At 37.4% G+C, this 20469-nt stretch overlaps 1 protein-coding gene across 8 annotated transcripts in view; it reads left to right on the top strand.

The window, feature by feature from the left end:
• The window catches only part of FAM184A (family with sequence similarity 184 member A), a 92083-nt gene that overhangs the window by 13237 nt on the left and 58377 nt on the right, over positions 1-20469 (top strand). For all 8 annotated transcript variants that reach the window (XM_068938152.1, XM_068938154.1, XM_068938153.1 and 5 more), the window contains exons 2-5: positions 10906-11760; positions 14090-14225; positions 18435-18616; positions 19330-19527. In XM_068938152.1, coding sequence (XP_068794253.1) covers positions 10906-11760; positions 14090-14225; positions 18435-18616; positions 19330-19527 — 1371 coding nt within the window. The remainder of the gene's footprint in view (positions 1-10905; positions 11761-14089; positions 14226-18434; positions 18617-19329; positions 19528-20469) is intronic.

Raw genomic sequence — 20469 nt, 5'->3', positions numbered from 1 at the left:
CCTTAAACTATGGGTGGAAAGCAATTGAAGCCTTAGAAATAGAGTAGACTAGATTTAGGGTGAGTTTAACAAAAAAAGGATAGGTATCAACATTTTTTCTCTTTGTTAGAACTTAGACTTGACTTGGTAAGGGAAGAGTACTGTACTAATTGCTGGAGGTTCCTGTGTTACAGGTATTTAAAAGAATTCTATAATATAAAACTAAAAAAAAAATGCATTAAAGCATTTTGCTAGCTGAATTTAAAATTGAGCTTTGAACAAATGTAAAAGTATATTCAGTAAAGACATTGTCTCTTGATAAATGTGTTACTCTGCAAAGTCCTGTACCCTTCTGTACTGTTTCTTAGCAAGTTAAGACATCATTTATAATTTTACAGAATAAAACTGATGTATTGGAAGCCACATTGTACATAAAGTACTTTTTGAAATTGACTGAGAATGATTTGTGTTCTATGATTATCTTCTTTGTAAATGGCTTACTCAGATCATTTTAAAATTTTCCCTTAACTAACAATGTGTTTTGCAACATGCTACCTGTTTAGAGCATTTTTGTTTCCTTTTTGTATAGAAATGGAGATTTTTACAGCAGGAGTCAAAAACAGGCAAACAAACCCTCTTGAGAGACTGAGTATATGTAAGCTGACATTTGCGTGATACGGACCTATAACTACCTTAAGGCAGAAGGCCTTAAGCTAATTACTTAATATGAAGTTGCACACAAGTACTCAGTAAAACAAACAAACACCAAAAAGAACTTGCAAGTGCACTTGTATGGGATTTTTAATCTCTATTTTAATTAGTTCCTTGATTTAAGATTTTCACTATTTTTTTCCAACTGCTGCATATTCAAAAAATTTTTTTTAATTTATGCTGAAGAAAGAAGACTTCCTGTTTTTTTTCCTTGATCATCTCTCCTCATCACATTAGCTATCAGATATTTTCTTTGCTTTTTAGGATAGCTCTTGACGCCCAAAACTTGAGGCCTTGATGAATAGCCTTATTTGGCTGACTGTTATTTGTCAGGTATGAGGATTTGTTGTTGGAGGGGAAAAATCGTGACCAGATTTACCCGCTTACCTTTGTATGATCGATTACCAGTACAAGAGGAGTTAATGTCTCCTGTTTAATGTGGAATAACGTAAGTATTTTCTTAGAGGCGAGTCCAGCAAATCGTTACAACTGAAGTACTCTTAAAAATAAATACATATGGTATTTCAGCTGAGAAAAAAGCAATAGTAGAAGCCTTTATTACAATTGTATAGGGCAGCATTTTAAAAACACTTGCTAGTGTGTAGCTCTGCAGAAGACAATATCACTGATGGAATTCAGACCCAACTGAATAACCCTAATAAGAAATACAGATGCTGGGCTGGTAACTCAGTGTTCAAGTGGAGGAGCAACACAGACTTTCATTTACTGTGTTTAACAGGGGAAAAGGAAAAAAGGCTTTAGGGCAAAGCAACAAAATTGAATGTTGTTACAAGGAAACCAGAGTTTTATATAGTTGAGGGGTACTATGTTTTTCCTGTTCAAGTGTGTAGTGTTTTTTTTTTTTTAATTGAATGCTTCAGACAACCTATAGTAGGAAAAACTGCGCAAACTAAATACTTAATAGATATTCTTTAGGTAGACTAGAAACTAGGAAAAAATGTGTATTCAGCATGGGTTTTTTTGTTTGGTTGGTTTTTTTCAGAGGTTGGGTGGGATGAGAGGGAATTGCTTCCAGGAAGTTTAAAATTAGACATTTGCTGTCTTTGCTCTTTGTCATGTGCCACTGTGTTCTCTGTAGATGTATGCTAGATAAATAGGCAATGAAGTAGAATTGAAAAGTGGCTGAGCTGTCAGATCAGAGGGTTATGATCAGCAGCACAAAGTCAATCCGCAGGCCAGTCACTAGTGTTACAGCGCAGGAGTTAATATCGGGGCCAGTCTCATCAGTAATGACCAGAGGGTGGGACAGAGTGCGCCCTCAGCAGGTTTGCAGGCAATACAAAACTGGGAGGAGTGGCTGATACACCAGAGCATTGTGCTGCCATTCAGAGGGACCTGGACAGGCTGGAGAAACGGGCGGAGAGGAACCTCTTGAAGTTCAACAAAGGCAAGTGCAGGGTCCTGCACCTGGGGAGGAATAACCCCATGCACCAGGACAGGCTGAGAGGTGCCCTGCTGGAGAGAAGCTCTGCGGAGAAGGCCCTGGATGTCCTGGTAGACTTGAGCCAGCAGTGTGCCCTTGCAGCAAAGACGACCAACAGTATCCTGGGGTGCATTGGGGAGAGTGTTGCCAGCAGGTGGAGGGAGGTGATCCTGCCCCTCTGCTCAGCCCTGGGGAGGCCTCACCTGGAGTGCTGTGTCCAGTTCTGGGCTCCCCAGTCCAAGAGACATGGACTTACTGGAGCGAAGGGCCGTAGAGATGGTTGAGGGACTGGAGCATTTCTCATAGGAGGTGAGCCTGAGAGAGCTGGGCCTGTTCCGCCTGAAGAAGAGAAGGCTCAGGGGAGAGAATGGTGTCAATGCCTATAAATATCGGAAATATTGGAAGGGAGAGCACTTCTGTGTCCTTTGTCACCAGAGCCCCTAAACATACATATGTAACGTGCCTTTTTAAAGAGGGAATTCTTCAGATTTAGCAATAACTTGGTTTTCCCATTGAAAGCTCTTTGCAGAGTTGTCTCTTGGTTACAATTTTAAAAAAATTCACATAAAAATGCCGCAGGCTGCATTCTGGAAAGTTTTCCTGAAATATTCTTTGAAGCTGCATTTAATGTCTTTTTAGTAACAGTGCATGTAAAGGAATGAAATGTTACAGTGTAATCGGCAGTCTACTCCATATACCTGTTAGAAATGCATTTGTAAGCATGCACTCAGTAGTTATGGATTACTTTTCTGACATATTATTTTAAATAACTTTGGAGAGTTTTCCCATGCTGTTTTTGTAAGGTACTAAGCAGCAGAAACTTGTCTAGTAAAAACAGGCTTTTTCTGGATTTGAAACTGGTTGATTTTATTTTTTATGTCTTAATTGACCTATTAGCAGTCAATTATTAGCGGTCAATAAATTTAAAATGCATAGATATAACAGGCTTCCCCTTGTTTGATCAACAGACAGGACACAAAGGGAAAAAAATGAATCCAATATCCATTGTAACAAAGAGTGTGGCTCTTCACTATAGTATATGATAGAGTTGTCTTTTAGCACTATATGAAATTAATTTGGAACTTTGGAAGACTTTTTTGATGTTCTTCTGTCAGTGATGTCGATGCAAACAAAATTTTAAATCCCACTGTATCTGTGAGGTGTGAATTTTCTCTAGAAAGGCCACGTTATTGTTTTCCAGTATATCTGTCTATCTACTTGCGTCTGGTAACTCAACGTTTATTTACTAGACCCGTCAATAGAAAGGGCAAGTTAGGCTTGTTGGTTTGTCTGTTCCTAGTCATTAATAGGTGCCGCATCAGCAGTTCCTTGCTTGCCCTGTAGTTTTTTCGTAGTTCATTTAATTAGGTGTGCAGCACTAATGAAATCTTGGGGTATCTCTAGAGGCTCTAGTGTTTCAAACTAGTGGACACCACACCAGTATTCACTGACATCAGCTGTCACACTGGGAACTTTGTGCTCTGATGTGGGTGTCTACATGCTGAGTCTAAAAGCTAAGGTTTACTGGAGACATAAGATTGATGTTTGGGTAGGAAATGTAATAGTGGTTGTTCTCATAGGTGTCAGTCCTGTTTTCATGTAAGTTTAAAGAGAATGAACCTCATGGATTTTTGGAGATAATTTCTGTGATATAAAATATATTTGGCACCTAATAATAGTATTAACCTGAATTATGCATTTTTAATCAGAAAGACATTCTGTCATCACAAAATTGCTAGCAGGAGCAGATGACTCAACTACGGCCAACCATGCAAGAGTATAACATCTGGTTGGGAGTCAAAAATTTTTCTTAGCCAAGTAGTGAAACAAAAGGCTTTCAGCTGAAAACAGTGTTGCACAGTGACTGTTTGTATTCCATGTGTCACAGGACACCAAACCTTATGCAGCAACAGACTTTTTTATTAACGCATACAATATAACTAAACATTCCAACACTCAATTATTGGCATTAAGAAAGTCATTATTTTTGTTACTTTTTTATTCTGTTGTAGTTTTTCAGAGCCAGACACTTGGCATTCAAGTAGATTCTTATTAATAATCTTATTTTTAATATTGTTATTACTGTTTTTTGTTGTTTTATTATTATCTTACCATTATGTGTAATGAGTATTAAGACCTTTAGCTGACAATCTCATGGTATTATTTTTGGAGAGACTATTATTGTCTCTACCTCTGGACTAATATGCTCACTGCAAATCTAATAAAGCACAATTTACTATTCTTTCTGTCATCTGATAGAACTGTAGTATGTATAATAGATTTAGAGAAGAGTCGGAGAACATGAATTGCTGAGATGAACAGTTTATGCTTGTTTGTAATATGTATTTGTACTGAAAAAGCTACTGCTATTTTAAAAGTTAAACAAGTATGCTTCAGAAATGGCTCATCCTCTGTTTGAAAAATGGAGAGTGCAAGGTGTATTTTATCTGTGCATCTCCAACTTTTGCAAACTTGCTGCCTTTGAATTTTCAGAAACTTATTTTACAAAGTCTGAAACTTTTAAAGGTATTAGTTTGCTCCAAAGTGTTTCAGTTTCTGCTCTCATTTGATGGAAATGCTGTTAGGTTGTATATGCTTCAGTTAGTACAGATTTTTCCTATGTTCATGTGCTAATCAAATTCCTATAGAAAAAAATCTGATCAAGCTATTCTGTCATTTAAAAAAATATTGAGATTTACAATATCTAATAATTTGACAGTGCTGAAATTAAGGCTACTGAGAAACTGTAATTCAGACTTCTCTTCTTTGTATACATTATGATACAGTCTTCAGTTGCATGCGTTTTATTTTACTATTGTAACATTTTTCCAAAAGATACCGCTGTCCTTCAATCAGGGAATGAATGGTGCCTATTGAATATATAGATGTTCAAGGTATTTTGTATGGATTAAGTGCATGATGAGGTTAAGATGTTATCTTCTGAATTTGGTGTTAAATATAGGCTTAACTTTCATTTGGGTTTTTCTGTGGTGATCCCATTGCCAAATCGTAATACCCTTGAAAATACTGTTATGTTTGCTGCAGATTATAATGCTGCATAACCAGAGACTGGAACACTGTATAAAGTGAGGAGGAACATTATGACACTTCTGTGCACAATAACAGGAGGCAAAAGTTCTAAATGTAAGACAACTTTGTTAAATTTGCAAGGGCCTTCAGGCAGGCACCTCAGCATTTTTTTAGTACTTTGTTTTCAGACCAGAGATCTTATTAATGTTAGCTGCAATTCTTTGTTGCTATTCTATGCATGCCTGATTGTGACTGTCTTGAGTATGGTACTGAGAAAATGAGGAATATAACAGCTAATGGGGAAACAGTCCTAGTCCTGTATCAGGACATGAAGAAAATACAGTATTCTATGGTAGCTTTATACTGTACTATAAGATCTGTAAGATCTTATACTGTACTGATCTGTAAGATCTTATACTGTACTGAACTGTAAGATCACCTATTTCGCCTTGAGCCTTCTAACTTTAGTGACGGATAAGGGAGAAATCAAGTGTCATAGGCCTGCTAAGGACATAGAGCCCAAATAAGAGTTCTGCTTTGTGCTGCAGGAATCTGAGGTCCTGTGGAGTAGTGGTGTCCTGTGGAGAAGACTGTTCTGTTCTGTGCAAGAAGGGATGAAGCATTGTGCAGAGAAATGAGGCATTTGCCAAGTTTTGAGCACTCTGCGTAACAAATATAACTCATATTTTCAGTTGTAACAGACTGATCGAGAAACCAGTTACTATTTGTCCATTTACAATGATACTAACATGTATATTCCTAATTAGATTATTAAACTGTATTATGAGAATGTTTGTATTAAATTATTTTGCATAATTTTCCTTGCATCTACCCCTTTTCTACTGTGTTATGTTCATGCTTTCAACATACCTCTGGGTCCTAAGGCCAACAGTTTCAGTTGTGCTAAAGAAAGGGGAGGGGCTATGGGACATAAGGGTCCTGAAGTTTTCAGTGGGAGGGATATGATGTTGATGACTGGGGTTTCTTTCTTCTTCGTATTGGATCTATTTCAAATTATTTTTACACGTTTTCTAACAAAACCTTCTTGCTTGTTCTCTCTTCGGTGATTCCCAGCTAAAGTTGACTAACTGTACCAATTGGGAGAGTTACTCAGTAGCCTCCCATGGCCCCAATTAATGTAAAGGGCTAATCTTTATCACTAAGTGGCTACATAGAGACTTTTATTGTGTATACTATTCACAGACCTAAGCTAGAACAAGTTAGGTAAAAGTCACCTGACCACTGGACTGTTGTTATATCGACTAGCACAGGCTAAAATCCGCTTAGGTCAAGACAGGTTATGAAACTGTGCCAATACAGTGTATTGACAGGTCAATACAATGCCTGTAGCTATTTACTAGTAATGGCAAAATCACTTACCGAGCTACTTAGTTGCCATCACATTCAAGTACTGACAAATAATTGTGACTGCAGGTCACTGGATAGTAGGAAGTCACCTTGCATGTATCAAGAAAGTGCCAGCTTCAGGAGCTGATGTGTTTTGAGACTGAATTCAGTTCTTGATTTTTCTAGTAACACTGAACATGTTTCTGGGTGACTTGAGTTGTTTTGAGATGGGTGAACTGTGAGTAGAAAATGAAAGCTGCCTTCCAGAATTGAGGTTGTCCTGAGGCTGGTCTCCTTTGCCTTATTGCTTTTGTGGGTGCATAGTTCTTCTCCTGTAAGGCAGGTCTGGTGCCTGGATCTCTGTAATTCTGTGCTTGAGATCTCGTGTCTACACTGTTTCTGAAAAGCTCTAGAAAAACAGGATGCCTGAAAGCAGATATGATTGTCTTGGCCTTCCTGGGGAAACTTTTTTGTTTCTGCCTCAGACTCTAGACCTACTTTTACAAGATTCAGATCAGCATCTGAACATGAACCTTAGTGGCCTGTATTTTGTAGATTAGATTCTATTTGGCTTTCAAATTAAAATATACCTGCTTCTCTTTAGTAAGAGTTCTTAAAATTGGTAGCAGAAGTACATATGTTAACAGAATTTACAGAGCCAAGTAGGACAGTGTTTTCTAGGAATATATGGCCAGGTTCCTTCTGTCCTGTATTATTTCCGTAATCTCAAGTATAGAGACATCTCTGCCACTCATTGAATGTTGGCTATTAGTTTTATTCCACTGTCTCCACTGTTAGAGGACGCTTGTCTTCCCAACCTTGAGATTGCTTGGGGACATGGTTAAGGTTTTTCCTGTGTTACAGGTCCTGTTCTCTAATGGGATGTTTAGAGTCTAAGGCAATATGACTGCCATTTCATCTCAAGGAGTATGATGTCATTGGTGTCTGTCATCTCTGTTGAAAAAGAGTGAAAAAAGTGAAAAAGATTCAAGGCCTTGTAAGACTGATCCACGTCACACAGTTATCCTCCAGGTCCTCCAAATTCCCTTTTAACATAGGATTGCGTTTAACCCTAAATTCAAAAATTTCACATCAAGTATACTCTGTCTTTTCTTTAGACTAAGCTAGTAGGAGGAAAATAATAACTGGAAATACAGTAGAGAATTCTAGAGGGCAGTTTGTTGTATCAGATAGTAGACTGTATCAGGACCCGCTATCAATGCGTAAGATGTAGCAAAGAGGTACTCTATGGGATCTTGGGCAAGTGATGGTGGCAATCTTGAAGAGCGCCCTAACTCCAGCTTTCAGTAGAGTAATGATCTAGAGCTGTGGTGTGGCTTTTGCAAATACCACACCATTGCAGAGGCTTCCCTGTGTTTGCAACGCTTGACAGAGCAGGCGTCCAGTCATTATGCACCTAAGATACTATTCCAGGTAATGTGTGCTGATTGAGGAGTACTTGTATGATGTCACCGGTAGTGGAAGTACAATAGTGTAAAGACAATAACTAGAAGTTGAAAAAAAAATCACTGCTATTAATAGAAGTTCTTCAAAGTATATGTGCTTAGCAACAATTTCATAAACCTGTTTCCTTCTACCTGTCTAGGATTTTACAAAGAGGCAGATTTTTCCAGTTGAAAAGAAATAATGTAGTCAGGTTCATTCTGCCCTGTGCACCTCAAGTCTGTGGTGATGATGCAGGTCCAAGGTCAAGCCAGGAACAGAAGTCAGCAAGTCAGCAATCAGTCAGCTCTGCAGCTGATAACCAGAGCCAGGCATAGACCGTAGTGATGAGACCGGTCTGAGGTCAAGCCAGGGAGTCAGTCTGTGGAGCAGGGTCTGGATCAGCAGGGCCTGTGACTAGACATAAGCATGGCTGTGATGCCAGTGTAGCTCAGGTGGGACCAAGTGCTGGAGTCTCAGTTTAAAAGCAGCTGGGAAGGGAAGGGAGGGAGCCACCCTGACTGAGGCCTTCCTGCAGGGCTGCCTGGCAGCCTCTTCCCAATGTCCTCAGTGGGAAGGGAGCAGCCTGCAACTGCTCTGCCTCCAAGTTGATTGTGAGCCCCAGCAGCCAAATCTCCAGGAGGGGAGATGCTCTTGGGACCCTTACGCATCTGGTTTTGAGTGTGTGTGCGCATATAGTACCCATTTGCTATGACTGCTTACACAAACAATATAACTTGACCTTCCAGTTTTGGATACATTCTGCTTCCTTTTTTCTTTGTTTATTTCCTTTCCTCCTCTTCTCATCTCTTACAAAACTTAATTTAGAAAGAGTAGAAGGGGACAGTTGATCAGCATTACGGAATCTGTTAACCATAGCATACCTGGTTATGGAATGGGTATCTCAAAGACCAAATACAAAGTAGTTTTTCCTATAGTGTTTCTGAAAGATGGGGCTGGAGCATTCTGCTGTGTGTTATGACGAATGTGCTGGGGTACCTGAAAATCGTACAGACCAGAAAAGAAACGGGGAGTAGAGATCTTATTTCTGTTTTTCTTTCTGTAATGGTTTATCATCTAGCCTCTCTAACCAAAATTAAGGTCTTTGCATGCAAAACACTGCATGTATATTTAAAAAAAAATAAAAAATAAAAATCTCAGTTCTCCATAGCCTTGTGCTATGAACAAAGTAGGCAGACATTGAACACCATGTAACAGAGGAACTAACCCTTTGGATACAATGTCTGAGACTTTTTTCCCTCTTTCCTTAAATAAGGTGTACGTATGTTAGAAAAAAATTTATTGAATAATGTTAATGTAACAAATTTTTTGAAAGTCATTTCCCTACCATATGAGGAAGAGTGAGGCTGTTTATTTTTTCTTTTTGCATTTGATACATTTCAGAACTCTTTTGATTTCTTTTTCTTTTTTTTTTAAAGTTTTGGGTTTTTTTGGGGGGGGGATTGCACTGATGATGGAATGGTGAGTATTTGTGATTTCAAAAAGTAATGTTCAGAATATAATGTCTGGACTCATGAAACCCAGAAAACAAAGCTTATTATATTACAAGGACAAAATCTTAGATGTACTTTTTCACTTCTGAAGACTCTGTTTTGAACTCTTGAACTGTAGACGCCTTCTCTAGTCCGGAAGGTAGAAGCTCTGTGCTTGGTGCTGGGAGAGCTATATTGAGCCAAATATTTTCTGGCCGTCTGACTAAATTGAGACAATCCTTCTCTGTTACCATGTTGAATATCAGTTGAGGACTGGTGCAGGTTCTGTCCTCACAGAAAACAAGGGTAGCTTTTTTCCCAGAATTCTCTGACTCTTCCTTGTCTTCTCCTTTGGATGATTTTAGTTCATTTTGAAGATATACAAAATATACTAATCAGAAGACTATTTTTTTTTCCTTCAGATGTATTTTGTAGCTGTGCTGGCTGTAGTATATCTGAGAAGTGTGTGGATTTGCTGGCATTCTCAGAGCACAAAATACTATATTAAACATTTAACCACTTACTGCAGCATGAATAGTTTCTTCACTGAGATAGGTACATGCACACATTTTTATCTATATATCAGTGAGAATACTTAATAATTAAAAAACAAAAGTGCAACCTACCTACCACATTCTGGTGTAATTAGAAAATCCCATAGGGTATGTCTGGTTAATTGTTGGGTAGCTTTACTGGTTTCACAGCCTTCTTGAGCTGCTTAGCTCCCTGCAGCTCTTCACATTGTTGGCTGGCCTACCAGCTACCTTCCTGTTTGGCTGACTTTCTAGCTGGAAAATTGGCAGACTTCTGTAACTAGGGACTTGAGATCTTAGGAGATCCATATACACAGACTGTCTACCAGATAAGCTATTGAAAAACTAGATTGTATCTGGGCAAACAGCAGGCTATAGACCAGGGCAACCACTGTTGGTAAGTGTTTCTAAAATGAAATATTTAAGAATAATTAGACTTTGGAAAGGAGGAATTCAAGATCTGGACTTTGTTCCAATTAGATTTCATGTCCAGCTGTAATATATACTCTATTTTATTCTCTGAAAGAAAAATTTTGTTCAGAATTCTTTTTAGTTTTTTTTAAATCTTTTGAACAGATATCAATTCTGAAAAAAAAAAACAAAGCAGAAATAATTGAATATGCTTTTCTTTTTCCAGTGGTATTAGCAACACTAGCAATTTTTATTTGCAGCAATTTATTGCATGTAAATGCAATACTTTCATTAGCAAAATTATAGGTTAAAAAGTACCATTCTACAAACTGTTTAAAAGCTATTGTAATGATTAATGCAGAATTTGTGCAGTCACATTCATAAGAATATATGGTGTCATATTTACATCATAAAAACATGTTAAATTGTCAAAGTAACTTTCAGAATGCCTATTTTTTTATTTAGCAGAAAACTAGAATGCCTTTAGTTAATTAACATTGTTTCGTATTTGTAGGTAATATATGCTTTGAACACTAAAAATGATGAGCATGAAGCTGCCATCCAAGCCCTTAAGGATGCTCATGAAGAAGAAATTCAACAAATTCTTGCAGAAACGAGAGAGAAGATCTTGCAGTATAAAAGTAAAGTAGCGGAAGAAATGGATCTTAAGAGAAAGATCCAGGTTTTAGAAGAGTCGCTGGAAGATCATAAAAAGATGAAACATCAGGCCTTGACAGAATTTGAAGCTTATAAGGATAGAGTTGAAGACATGCAGCTTTGTGCAGAAGCTCAGCATGTCCAACGTGTAGTGACCATGTCAAGAGAAGTAGAAGAGATTAGAAAGAAATTTGAGGAAAGACTACGAAGTTTCATACAGTTGCAAGTGCAGTATGAGAAGGATAAGCGTTCAGCTCTGGAAGACTTGAGAGCTGCACATAGACTTGAGATTCAGGAGCTTCTGAAGACTCAGCAGAGTCAGAATGCTACGTTAAGTAAGGGGCAAGAAAAGCTAGAGGAACTGCATAGACTGGAGCTGGAAGATTTAAACAGTAAAGTTGAAGAGTTAAGACTAGAAAGAAAAAAACTCATTGAGGACTATGAAAGCAAACTCAGCAAAGCTCAATCCTTTTATGAACATGAACTTGATTCTTTGAAAAGATCTCAGCTTTTTACAGCTGAAAGTCTGCATGCTTGCAAAGAAAAAGAAGTGGAGCTAAGAAAAGAATTTCAAAACCAGGAAAGTATTTTACGGAAGAATCTGGGAAAGCTTAAAACTGAATTGCAAATGGTCCAAGATGAAGCTGCAAGTCTACGGGAAAAATGCCAAAAACTTCAGATAGCTCTTGGTACAGCCGAAAACAACGTACAGGTGAGACTGATGATAAGTTATTCCCAAGACTCACTGTGATTTTTTTCTTTACCTTCAAAGGCTAGCTTTCTGCAAGGCTGATAGCCTAAAGTGATTTCAACATGCGAACTTTAATCTTCTGTCACTCCTACTTGGTTATCATCCACTTTTTAGTTACTTAGTTGGGCAATTCTTTGGTATGCCCAGACTGGATTCACGTGTCTTTGTATTCCATTAGAATCTAGAAGGTGCTAGTCAAGGTTTTGATCCCCTTGCTCAGGGGAGGTCTCCTTCCGTTCAGCTGAATATGAATGGAACTTGGTTGTTCCAGTCATACTACCCAATCTATAGTCAATAGAATATTCAAACCTATGTCACCAACGAGGTAACGGACAAAAAGTCCTGAGCAATGCCTTTGCATCAGGTGTCCGCATAAATTCATCTCAAAAAAGAAAAAAGATTCATGGGGAATGAGGTTGTTGGTGATTGGTACCATTTGAGATGTTATGCTCGTAAACTCAAGCAGTTGATAGAAAGTTGAGAAGCCACTTATCTAAACTGTACAGTTTATTGCAGAAATCTGTACGTGACAGGAATGTCACACAAGTGAAAATCTAAACACTTTTTTTTAAATGTTTGCCTGGCTTACCAGGCCAGTTATTGCCATCCTGTTGCGGCAGTTTTGTTTGTAGAGGTCATTAGGGGCTGCTTTGCTCATACATGCTGGATATTATTAGGAAAAGTAAATTTATGGGAGGCAAAAAAAAAAAAAAGGAGACAACCTTGTCAATATTTTAACCTTTTTTTAATACAAATTTTAAATTAAGGTTTCACAAGCAGTAACTGAGACTCTTTTCATTTTCATTGTTATGTTCAGGGTTGTTCGTAATGCTGAAGTTTCAAAGTCCTGTCCTGTCCTTAAAGAAGGATAGGACATCCCAGAAATGCAAAAACTGGATTCCCGCCCTGCCCCACCCACTTGACCAAAAAAATAGTACTGGATATGCTGGGCCTGAGGGAAATTCTGTGAAATACTGCTTTCCTTTTGGTAGCTTTGTTGAGGACTCAAGATCAGTTATTTCCGTGGAGGAGCTTAAGTATCTTTTCTTTTGCACTTGTAATAGCTCTCAAATGACAAAGCCAGAAGTACCATAATTATGATAGCTATAGAAATTTTTGAAATATCCAGTGTTTTATTGCATATTGCTGAGGTGGACCATCATCTTATCTTGTTTACAGTCTGATTCCAGCCCACCTTCTGGACTATCCTGTGTTCTTCTTGTACCTAGGTTACAGGCTATAGGGAAAGAAGACAGCCTTCTTTATGTATCAGATTTTGAATTCAGAAGCCCTTCTCCCAGTTTTCAAAGGGACCTTCCCCAACTCCATTTCCAGCTCTAATTGATTAAATAAGCAGAGCTCTTGCCTTTCAGTTGACTACATTGAGGAGGTAGGTTTCTGGGATGCTGTGGGGAAAAAGAGGAAACCCACCATATCTCAAACATTCATGCAGTAAAGGAGAGAGCTCCTTTTGGCTCTAAAAAAGAAGAAAAGCCTAGTATAGTATTCACAACAGATTATAAAGTCAGGTCCTATTCTGATCATCAGGGACAGGATGATGAAAGAGGTACTATCACCACTCTTGGTGCTCATGTTATGTTACACTTCCTTTTCAGTGTTTTCCTCAGTTCTTTTTTTCTTCTTCCCCCTCCCTCTTAGTTTCTGGAAGGACCATTTGCTCTTTCTGTAACTTGAATGATGAGAGATCTAGTTTTCCTTTTAAAAGAGAACACACGTTCCCTTTCTCTTCCTGGATGACTGGGAATACACTATCATTACATTACCACAGAGCTCCTATTGTGAATCAGTGCAGGTGACTTAAATTAAATTTTTAATATGTTTTTAACTAATTGCCTAGCTCTCATTTTATATATCTCCATGTGAAGCCTGATTGTAGTAAACACAGCTGCAGTTAAGGACAGTGAAAACCACTGTGAACATATAATATGTTTTTCAATGTATGGAATTCTGAGAAATCAGATCCTAAGTTTCTCAAATTATTCCTCAAAGTCTATGAACTGTGTTACATTTTTTTCATGTTACCTTCATATACCTTTTTATATATTGTCGCGCTTATTCACACTCTTCATGAATGCATCTTTATCATGCTATATATCCAGTATGTTGTAATGTTTCAGCAATGCTTTTGGAAAAATACGATATAGAAAATGAATATCATGGTGATGATATGAAGTTTCAGGGTCTCTTCTGTACATTTTAACTTAAAGCTTGTTTAAATTTAAACATAATTCTGTAAAATGTTAATGTGCATTATATTATGCTTCCTTAGGTTCTTCAAAAACAACTAGATGATGTGAAGGAGGAGGAGATGTCATTGTTAAGCAAACACAAAGAAGTGGAAAGTGAGCTAGCAGCTGCTAGGGAACGCTTACAGCAGCAGGCCACTGATCTTGTTCTCAAAGCCAGTATGTATGTCAGTAACTTAATCTGAAAATGAGCTGCATCTATTAATTCACAAAATTACTGGTATCTCCTTTTGCTGTTAACTTTGTGCATATTTAGAGTGCCTGAGAAGTGTTTAGTACTGTGCATAGAAGTTTCTGACAAGCTTTTTAACTCTTTTGATATTGCGTGCATGTAAGATTCTTTTGTGTGCTTATTTGTACTAGTGTTCTGCTTCAGATGCCCTGTGCTGCATATCGTGTTCTCAGTCCTGGAAATTTCATTCCTTAACTCTACTTAAATATGCAGTATGCTTCTACCCTACTCTGTTTATTCTCTACGTTATCATTATTTAGGTTGAAACATATGCTTCCTGTTCCTCTGTCCTTTTTCAGTTGCCTTTTAGCTTGAAGGAAGAGCTTTGTTTCTCTGCTTAGAATGCAAGTTTTTTTCTTTACTCTTACTTTCAAAATACTTTCAGCTTATCGGTTAGTAAATTGTTACGGTTTTCTTTATAGCTCTTTTCCTGACATCTCTATGCTTTTTGGCATGTGGAAAAGCATAGGAAATGATATAAAAATTGCTTGTAGACATGCATTTTTTTACTGACTTAGTGAGGTTCTTTTTTTTTTTAACCTCATTGGTCTTGTCTGTATAGTAAACTAAGCAGTGGTAGGACTTGGGCTATAGTAGTAGAACTCAGTAAACTATACTGTAGGTAGAACTGTAGACTATAAATAGTCCTTTGGTCCTGTTCAGCTAGACCTATCACAGAAATAGCTGATTATTTTCCAGAAAAAAGCACAAGCTGGGGACTCTTCCCAAAAGTCAGTTTGGATGAGGTCGCCTTTCTTTGAAGGCTGGAATGTTGCCAGATTGTTCCAGTTGGCCTTAGGGTCAGAAAACACTCCCTGGCATTAACTTGCTAATATTAATGTAGTTTACTGTCGTATATGGCAGCCCTCAAACTCTGTATGTGAATGTGGCCTGTCTCAAGGCTTTATTTCTGTCCCTCAAAAAATGAAGCAGTCCCTACAGATGAACTGAGTGTGTCTGCTGCCTCGAAGAACTTCATGCTTAGGAAGGGTGGAATATATGAGCTGACTAAGATAAGGATTAGAAATAGTCTATGCTGTGTGTATGGATATAGAGGGTGAGCTAGGATCCAAGACTGCAAGTCCTACTGGATGCGAATAGCTAAAAGGAATGTGCTTCCTGTAAAGACAGCTCATCAGGGATCTCAGGTATTAATCTGACCTTCCACTAAACCAACATCTGAGTTACTCATCATACAATTTTCAGCTGAGAGCCTCTGAAAAACCTGTGCTCATCCACTCCTTCACCTGTTTCTTTTCCTAGGGAGAAAATTGGGAATATATCAGCACCCAGCCCCATATTTAGGGGAAACAAACTTAAGTATCCAGTCCATTTTTCAGTATTATTAATGGCATGAAGTCAACCAAACTATCAGTCCAGCCCTGGTCTCCTCTGGCACTAAGCTCTATAGCTTTAGCAGAAATTCACTGTGTCCACACTGTTGGCTGAGCTCAGTGGCACTGTCAATGGTACATCTTTGCTTTGCTTTGCATCATTGTGCAGCAAGAGCCAAGAGCCTTGTTTTTAGTAGTGCCACGAAGCCATTATCATGTGAGATAATCAGTTACCTGCCTGTTCGTAAGCTGCTTCTGACGTCAGCTCACACCTGGGAGTCAAAAAACCTGCCCTAGAGAAGTTTGATTCTCATAGTTAACAGTCATAGAAAAAAATTACTGGAAGTTTCAAACATCGCATGCCATGCAATGCGGTAAAGAACACTCTACTATGCCTCTTATGGAAAGCTAATGTATTCCTCTTGCATTCATCCTGAGATTTCAAACTTAAGAGTTTGCTCTTTCTTGCCAAGACAAAAGCTTTAAATTAGTGTGTATCTGTGTTTACAATAAAATACACGTGTGCATACTTCCTGAGGAACTTGAAATTCTTGTATGGTTATTCTTGTTCTATACTAAAATCTGAACTTGCAAACATGTTTTTTATAAATGGCTGAGGTCTTCAGAAGTGGTCGTTTTTGAAATGTTAAGGAAGTTAGACCTATCACTTATCTAAGTTTTATCTCTTCAGTTTTTAATTTTCTCAAAGACAACAATAAAATGATTCTTTGTATTGAGCCCTGAAAAATTCAATTAGAGGTGCACTGTTTATGAAAATAAACACTAACTTTGAAATATTTTTAATGGCAAAACTCAAAACCTGTTCTGCCAGTTACATCCACCCATGATTTTTCTTATAGACTTCCATAATAAGAATTAGGTGATACCCAGCCAAATGCACTTTTCTATGAAAAGCTAATTTGTGATGAAATCTCATCTAGAAATCGTTATTTCCTCTGTGAAGCTGTTGATGATGTGCATCTGACTAGTTTGGGGGGCTTTCTAAAGGATCCGCTAATTTCCTGATTTTTCTATAACGAAGACAGAAGCCATGGGAAATGCATCCCCTTGTGTTTTCCTTTATCGCCTAGGTATAGTGGATGGACTCCATGGCTTTGGACCTGAGCGTCAAAATGGTGTCTTCTGTATCACTTCTGGAGTACTGACTGTGTTTGTTTCCTGTTAAAGTTCTCAAGTATGAGTGTCTGTCTTACTCCCATTTTTTCCAGAGCTGCTTTAATTGCTCTTTTCAGGACTGTTGCACTGGATGTGCTGGTGACACAGCTCTGTTTGAACTTTCCTCATAGCAGTCCTTGTGGAAATATTTTTGTATATCCCGCTATCCTTCACATCAAAATATCCACAGACAACAAAGGCTATGAAGGTTTCCTCTTGGACTCTTTCTTTGTTTTAACTATAGGTAGAAATGAATCAGGAACTACAGTAGTTCTGTCTTGTAAGAAACACTGACACCAAGTTCACTTCCTTAGCAAGTCTCTAAATTTAAAAGAAAAGTCCTTTTATTAAAACTCATATCATCTGTCACTTTGAAGTTTGCAGGCTGTAATAAAACAGAAATAAAAAGGTAATTCCCAGAAGCTGTGACTACAACAATAAACTTGCTCTGAATGAGTAATACTGATTCAGAGAAATCTCTTTAATTCTTATCTGACTACTCTCTCTGTTAAGGATCTCTGTACAATCCTTGAAAGTCTGTTTAACCACCACTTCATTTTTTAATATGTTAATTTGTAAAAGGCGTGTTTCAAAGACGCATATAATCAAAGGTCATACAATTTATGAAAGGGCCAGTGAGATTGTTCTGTTAAAAGAACCCATTCCAATGTGGAATGCCAGCTGAGCTAAGGCCTAGGCCGTGTCTTTCAGTCAAACCAATCTAACAGCCTTTGTATCCTCTTTTCCAAAGTAGGCTTCTATGCCTTCTTAAACCTTTCCCAAAATAGCAGAAGTGTCACTGTGCTAGTCAGTGCACTACCTACTGCCCTAGTAGGATTCTTTTCCAGAATTCATATATCAATTAAGCAAAACAGGACAAAAATTTCAGAAGTCGTGAGCCTTTTTTACATTGGAGATGATAACAGTGAAGGACATGTTACATTGTCTGGATTGGTAGATTTTTATATAAAGATACTACAGGCAAGCCTATGTCCTGGAAGGATTTATAACGTACTTTACTACAGAGAGAATGATTTCTTTTGTAACTTTTGGTCATAGCCTCATAGCAGAACAGACAAACAAATGTAATCCAATAACAGTTTTGTGGAGCTTCAGCTCTTACACCTAGCATGCTAGTTAAATTCCTAGTTTGATAAAACACATCTTTACCCTGTTAAGATTCAGTGTTCTACTTTCTGTTGCACATCTTATCCTGTGATAAAAATGCACAGTAGCTATCCAAAAAGCTTCAAAAATATTATTTTAGCAGGGATGAGTTCTTCAAAATAGACTATGCTGTTCCTGTTCTTGGCTATCTCTGCTTTCTCTTGGAGACCAATTTGCAACTGCGAGCAAGAAAAATTAAAAAAAAAAAAAAAAAAAAAGAAACTAAAGGAGCCTCAGCACCAAGCCCTCTACTATTTCTGAATGTTTTGCAGTAAAATTGAAGAAGGGGGAAGTAGAGGGGGTAAGCATTCCAGTGAGGATGATGAAGATCCATACGTAAGTTTCTGGGGACTTCTGGAAATATAGCTTTAGCAAAGTATTAATGTGTACTTTGTTTCACATCACTTCAATTATGAGAGACTAATGCTGTGAGGTTTTAAAGAGTTATGTTGTTTTTAGGTCACATTGGAATGCTTCAGGCTACTCAAATGACTCAAGAAGTTACAATCAGAGATTTGGAATCAGAAAAGTCTAGACTGAAAGAAAAACTATCCCAACTGGAAGAGGAAAGAAATTTACTGCAAAGCAAAACACAGAGCCTGGATGAGCGACAAAGGCAGCAGATTTTGGCATTGGAGAAGGTTAAACAACTTACTGGCTTTAAATGAGTAAAAACAGAAGATGTAGATTTCTAAGTAGATATTTGATTTTTTTTTTTTTTAAATCTGAATTGACTGGACTAGGAACAGTGGTAGTATATTCTGAATGTACCTCATGTAGCATCATAGAATGACTAATGTAGCCTGTGTATGGCAGGTCTGATGTTATCTGTTTTAACTAAAGTGAAGGCAGAGAGAAGACAGGTTAGGTGTTGTTCAAACTATTTGAGGCATCCTTCAAACAATTTCATTTAAATTATGACATTGTGCTTAGATGCCTAGTATCTGAAGTGTCTCAGTAAGAAGAAAAGTGAAATGGTCAAAAAAATGAAAAAGCAATATTGTGAAAACACACAACATATTTGAAAATGAGGAACTTAAATTTTTTGTAGACTTGGTAACTGTTGGCTATTTCCACAGAGAAAATAGAGCAAAAGATTGATTTTAATAATAGATGTAATATCTAATGCACGAATATACTACTTTTCTGATTGTTAAATGATTTAGTCAGATAAATTGGGCAACACTAAGCATATATTTTATATGAGGGTTAATATTTGTAGACATGTATTATCAGTAAACTTTCTGTATTTTTTCCTCTTACTGGAGTGGAGTTTGAGTCTTTTACCCTTTGTTAGAAAAAATTTGGATCTGAGATAAAAGGTTAGAAAAATTATTTTACCTGTTACTTATAGAAAGTAAATGAAGCAAGGGAGACGCAACGAGAGTATTATGAGAAGGAGCTGGTAAAATTGCAGGCGAGACTGGAAGGAGAGGCTGCACAGTTAAAGGAGGCTCATTCTAAGACCTTAGAAGAATTGGCGTGGAAACACCATACTGCAATAGAGGCTGCTCACACTAGTGCTAACAAGGATAAGAAAAAACTGCAGATGGTAGGTGTTTGTTTTTTTTTTTCCCCCCTGAATAATAGAATATATTCCAGAAAGAAAATGTTATAATTTGAACCTTGTACTGGATAGTTTTTGTTGCATAGCAAGTTTCATTTGGACCTATCGGCAACTCTGCTGAGCCTTCGTGAAGGAACTGTAAGATACACCCTGCTTGAATTCAGTAATGGCTGAGGAAAAAAAGAATGTTTGCACTCTTACTTGCCTGCAAATAAGTGAGACAGAGGAGATTCTCAAACTCAATACCACTTTCTTTGCATTGAAGACTACTACTTTTGAGCTTAGTAGGTGTATTTTACCAATCTTTGTGACCCATATTCAGAATGGTGATTTTATTGCTCAAAGTCTCAGTTCTTCTGAGGGAGCTGAAAGATTGTTACTCTAATATTTATCTAAAATTTTCATAAATGCTTCAGATGTACAGAAAGGTAGTATTTTAGTACTAGACTTTATGCATACTCAGGAGGAGGTAACTGCTGTACATAACTTGTATTGTAAAACTATGCAACTGTGTGTCAGCTATAAATTTACCTTTAAGTGGAATCTTGATACCAGTAGGCTTTCTTGTTTCATGAAGTTGACCTTTTCTTTGTTGGGATAAATGAGAAGACCAATTTTGGAATGTTATTTCCTATTCTGATTGTATATATATTATACACAAATTCTGCTGCATACAGTAGATACAGGGTAAGTACTAATTGTTTAATTTATGCTTTTATTATGCTCCTCTGGTGGATGTCCCCTTGAAAATATTAAGAAATTATTGATATAATAATATTAAGAAATGTTAAAATATAAATATAAAAATATTAAGAAATATTGAACAATATTAAGAAATGTACTCATAGCCAGTGATACACATCTTAGACTGATTTTTTTAATTTTTATTTTACTTTTATTTTATTTTATTTTGCTTTTTATTTAGAA

The sequence above is a fragment of the Struthio camelus genome, chromosome 3 (genome assembly GCF_040807025.1).
Source record: "Struthio camelus isolate bStrCam1 chromosome 3, bStrCam1.hap1, whole genome shotgun sequence".
Taxonomy (NCBI): domain Eukaryota; kingdom Metazoa; phylum Chordata; class Aves; order Struthioniformes; family Struthionidae; genus Struthio; species Struthio camelus.
Note: the sequence above shows the minus strand (reverse complement) of the source record. Positions and strands in the feature narration are given on the sequence as shown.